The sequence below is a fragment of the Crocodylus siamensis genome, chromosome 1 (assembly GCF_052110815.1).
Source record: "Crocodylus siamensis isolate JL-2025a chromosome 1, ASM5211081v1, whole genome shotgun sequence".
Taxonomy (NCBI): Eukaryota; Metazoa; Chordata; order Crocodylia; family Crocodylidae; genus Crocodylus; species Crocodylus siamensis.
Window position 1 is genome coordinate 184,380,473 of NC_143395.1, and position 5,445 is coordinate 184,385,917.

At 46.0% G+C, this 5,445-nt stretch overlaps 1 protein-coding gene across 1 annotated transcript in view; it reads left to right on the forward strand.

The window, feature by feature from the left end:
• The window catches only part of MEIS1 (Meis homeobox 1), a 123,111-nt gene extending 121,067 nt beyond the window's left edge, over positions 1-2,044 (forward strand). Inside the window, exon 12 of the mRNA XM_090050914.1 lies at positions 488-2,044. Within this exon, the coding sequence (XP_089907040.1) occupies positions 488-771 (284 nt within the window). The 3' untranslated portion in view covers positions 772-2,044. The remainder of the gene's footprint in view (positions 1-487) is intronic.
• The last annotated feature ends 3,401 nt before the right edge of the window (positions 2,045-5,445 follow it).

Here is a 5,445-nt window from a genome sequence, read left to right on the forward strand (position 1 = left end):
AGTGGGAAAACTAAGACAGACAGGTCAAGTGACTTGACCAAGGCTAAACAGAAAGAGTTGGTATCAGAAGCCAGAATGAAAATTTTGTAAGTTCCTTGTTCTCAGTTCTATCCGTGGAAACACTGGACCATAAGTTACACAAAATGTTGTGGCTGTTAAGTGTAATTAGCTATAACTTCATCTCAAGCATGTGTTAGAACAAGCAACATTTTAATTATATGCAAGCCTTTTTCTGCAAATTGTGTTCCTCCTTTAAAATAAACTCTTTTTAATCTACTCCCTAACCAAGTTTTCTGAAACTATCATTTTTCACATCATTTTTGTTTACTACAAGTTGCAAAAATATACCATAGATCATCTTGGGCTTCAGTGTGACTACTTAGATGAGCAAAGTTACATGTGCAGGTAGAGGCTCAAGGCCTTTTATTTCACGGCATTACTGCTTTTATGATGTGGATATTCACAGATTTCTCTTTTTCCTCTGCAGGGCTGCAAAGTATGCCAGGGGATTATGTGTCTCGGGGTAGCCCAATGGGTATGAATATGGGACAGCCAAGTTATACCCCACCCCAGATGCCCCCACATCCTGCTCAGCTGCGTCATGGGCCCCCCATGCATACCTACATTCCTGGACACCCTCACCACCCAGCAATGATGATGCATGGAGGACCCCCCCACCCTGGAATGCCAATGTCAGCATCTAGCCCCACAATGCTTAACACAGGAGACCCAGCAATGAGTGGACAGGTGATGGACATTCATGCTCAGTAGCTTAAGGGAATATGCATTGTCTGCAACAATGACAGATTTCAAATATTGTCTCTCTGCAATGACTATGGAGTTCCACTCTTGGCATCTGCTTTGGACCAAGGAACAATCCTATTCTTCACAGGGACCCTGAAAAGCAGGAAACACCAACTGAAGTCAACTTCTGGGGACATGCTAAATAACTGTATAAGACATTAAGAGAACAAAGAGTGAAATATTGTAAAATGCTATTATACTGTTATCCATATTACGTTGTTTCTTATAGATTTTTTTAAAAAAAATGTGAAATTTTTCCACACTATGTGTGTTGTTTCCATAGCTCTTCACTTCCTCCAGAAGCCTCCTTACGTTAAAAAGCCTTACAGTTATCCTGCAAATGACAGAAAGGGCTTATTTGCAGGATTTTTAGAGCATTAAAATAACTATGTCAGGCAGAAGAATCTTTCTTCTATCTTAGGATTTCAGCCATGCACACTCTCTCTCTCTCTCTCTCTCTCTTTCTCTCTCTCTCTCTCTCTCTCCCCCTTTCTCTCTCTGTCTCTCGCTCTGTCTTTCTCTTTCTAGCCTGGGGCGTGAATTTGCATGTCTAATTCATTTACTCACCATATTTGAATTGGCCTGAACAGATGTAAATCGGGAAGGATGGGAAAAACTGCAGTCATCAACAATGATTAATCAGCTGTTGCAGGCAGTGTCTTAAGGAGACTGGTAGGAGGAGGCATGGAAACCAAAAGGCAGTGTATTTGAAGCCTAATTGTCACATCAGAGCATCATTGTCCCCATGCAGCAACAACCACCTTATACATCACTTCCTGTTTTATGCAGCTCAAAACATGAACTGAAGATTTATTTTTAATATGTTGACTTTATTTCTGGGCAAAGCATCAGTCGTGTGCATTTTCCCATAGTCCCATCATGGAGCATTTATGTATACATTGTAAATAAATTTTGTGCAAAAAGGACTGGAAAAATGATCTGTATTATTGCAATTTTTTGTAAAAGTAGCAGTTTGGTATGAGTTGGCATGCATACAGATTTACTAAGTGGGATAAGCTAATTATACTTTTGTTGTGGTTAAAACAAATGCTTGTTGATAGCCTTTTTCTATCAAGAAACCAAGGAGCTAATTATTATTAATAATAATCATTGCACACTGAGTCTTAGAGTTTCTGATTTGAAACAGTTTGGATTGTATAATAACTCAAAGCCCAGCTGTAGTAGTTTGAGTGCAGTAATGAGATCTGAATCTAAAATAAAAACAAATTATTTTTTGTCATGCTGACTCCACTGCTTCAAACATTTGTTTACTGCCCCCACTTTAACATCTGTAGTAATTGTGACAAGATGAGAACCCAGCAAGTGCAGAATTAAACTTTAACTCTCCGCCCCCCCCAAATTACCTATCATTGTTATTTAAATATCAGCCTCCATAGAAAATTATTTAAAAGTAATGCCTACACTCTGTCAAGAAACTTTCTTAGAGCTTGTACTGTAAATTGTCAGGATGATAACTATTGCCAGTTAGCAAATTTAACATCCAAGGGCATTAACTATCTGCAGAATATTGGATAGAAATTTAAATATTATATCCTACAGAATTACATTGGTAATACCTGATTTAAATTATGTGACTCACTGACAGATTAAACTTCTGGAGCATATTTGTAGGGAGGGGGAGAGAGTTAAATGTAGGCTGAAAAGTGGATATTTGTAAGTCAAATAACTACTGGAACTAAAAGATGAGAGACCTTTTTTTTATTTAAGCTCATAAATAAGCCCAGTGTTCTGATTGGCTGAAGACTGGTCATTAACCAATTTCCCAGCACAGCTGTACTCTCTGCATTGCAGCCAACTAGTTAAATGGTACAAAATAGCATGTTTAGGCTGTGATACATTATAATTTTCTTTCTATAAAATTGCAGCTCTAAAAAGGAGGGTTTCCTAAGGGTACAAAAATCTACAAATATATTAATTAAGGCAAATTAATAATAATAATAAAAAACCCTGGCAGCGCCTGCTTGGTAAACAAAAGGTAGGATCTGAGTGGGACTGGCGCTGGCTCTAAAGTCTGCCATTCTGCCATTCAAGTAGATGTCACCCCATAAACCCGCCCTGAACAATTCTATTTTCGATTTGAAAAGAGGAACCAGTTGTTTGGTGGGTTTACTAGGTGAGAGCTGATTGACTGGCTTACCTGCTGGAGCAGCCCTGTGCCCTCTCACCTTTTGTTTATTGGACCCTGCTTCAGAAGGCTCCCTTCTAAATGCATCTCCCTTTTAGAAAATTAACTCTCTATCCTTAAACACCCCCATCTTTCTTTGATGCAGGATTTTATTTCTGGTGGGGGAAAAGAAACCCCAAATCCTGTAGCTTTCAGCCTGCAAATAGTCTCTAAGATTGAAATAACTCCCCCTTGGTAGGTGGTTACTAGCAGTTAATGACCATTTGTTTACTTTTTCCATTAAATAAGAACTACTTATGAACTGGGCCTAACTATCTCTCTCTCCCCACCAAGCCGATCCCTTCCAGGGGAGTGCCAGGCCAGGACGCCATGGGACTGATTCTCCACTGGCTCCAGAGGAATCCACTGGATGGAGACTGGGAGGGGGGCACTGGTGGGGGGAGTGAGTTGGGGACCCTTAGGGGCAGCTGAGGCTTGAGCTGGAGGCTGGGGAATTAGCAAAATCAAGCCAAGTGGGGGCTTTCCCTCCTCTGATCTCTTCCCCCCACTTTTTCTTTTTTCTTCTTTCTTTTCTTTTCTTTAACCCCTCGCTTTTTAAAGGGCTGACGCATTGATAAGGAGATTGCACATTTCAGCTGCTGCTTTTGTGATTTCCGAATCAGGACACTTTTCTGCCCAAATGCCAGTCCTCGAAGAGTGAGGCTGGCTCTTTTCCTTTTCTTTCTTTCTTTTTTTTTTTAAATGTTTCTTAAAAGACAAAAACAAACCGCCCTCCTTTTAAAACAAGGGCACACGCGTTTGTGCCTTCTTCGGGGTGGGGAGAAGAGGGTCACAGGACTCCTTCCTAATATGACTTTCTTTATTTTGGGACGGGGGGTGAGCAAGGGGGAGGGCATTTCAAATTAAAAACACTATTATATCCGCGGACATTTAATCAGCTGTAATTATAACACATTCCAAATGAAGAATATGCCTTGACAGTATTTTTATTGTTATTGTTCATCGCATGATGTTAGACGGCTTTAGAAGGCGCAGGAAAGAGAAGTAAACGGGTTACAAATAGGGAATTATCCCTCGTTTAGCATTAAAATTCATTTAGATAAAATTGCCACAAACATTTAAATGGGGAGATTAGTTCCCCCTCACGCCTTATTGCACTCTCTCAATGGCTCCGTTAAGAACATTTTACACGTTGGAAATTCCGTCTTCTCAGGCTGCTTGCTGTTTCCTAGCTACCCCACATTCAAAGCAAAGGCTGCGAGAGAGAGGGAGAGGGAAGGGGGAGGGAGGGAGAGGAGGTGGTGGTGGTGGAAGGGAGCGGTTGGGGGGGGGGGGAAGTTTTGGCAACCGGTCTGCAATTCATCCGCTCGGATCTGCCCTAACAGCGGAGGAAAATAAATATCTGGAGGCTTTCTCTTTCCTTCCCCAGCCCTGGCCTGGAGACACTGGCTCTCGGGCAGGCTGGTCCCGGGCCTGGCGGCGGGTGGGTTGCATCCCCCGTGGCCGGATGGCTTGGAAAGCAGCTCGGCTGCGGTGCCCTTCTCCCCCTCCGCTGCCCTCTCCCGATGCGGCGGCGGAGGAGGAAGAGGAGGAGGAATGTCAGCTTCGACTGCCATCTTTTGGGGATTTGCTAAACTGACTCGGTAGGATCCTTTCCCCCCCCTCCAGCCCCGGCTCTCGCCACCCCCCCCTTCCGTTCTGATTATCCTGTGTCCCTTAATCTGGTGCTTAAATATTTGATGTGGAAAAATTAGCCATAAAATTAGTTACTAACAATTTCAAATTGAAATCACTGATCGAATTAGGGACGCGGGCGAGGGGAGGCGGGAGCGGAGGCGCTGCTCTGGAGGGAGCCCTCTCCTGCCCCGGCCTGGGCTGCGGGCAGCGCCCGGCGCGCGGGCTTGGCGCGGGCTCGGCTCTGGCTGCGCGAGCGGCGCGCCCTGCCGGCCGGGGCAACGGGGCTCAAGCCCCCACTCGTCCGCCTGGGCTCAGGGACCTCAGCCCCTACCTGGCTAGGGAGCCCCGGGGGCCGGCGGCTGCGCCCCGCAGCGGGGCCATGTGGTCCACTTGACGACTTCACCCCAAGCGCCGGGCCCCGCGCTGCGGGCGGGGGAACCGTGGGGCTCAGTGCGCGCCAAGGGCCGAGTGTGCGTGCGTGCAGAGGGGTGTATGGGGGTGCAAGGGGGCATGGGTGTATGGGGGGGCTGTGCGTGGTGTGTGTGCAAAGGGGTGCAGCATGGGAGTGTGTGTGTGTGGACAAGCTAGCCCGCCGGGTTTGTTCTCATAGAGTGTACGGGGCTGGAAGCGCCCTGGCACGATCATGGGGTGCAGCCCCCTGCACCAGGCAGGAAAGGGGCCGGTGTGCCACATGCAGCAGGGCCACAACCTGCCCCTCTTCCCCTCTCCCTCAGGGCGCAGCAGCCCCAGAGCCCGTAAGGTGCCATCTTCTTTCCCTACGCGCGCGCGCGCGCGTGTGTGTGTGTGTGTGTCGCCTC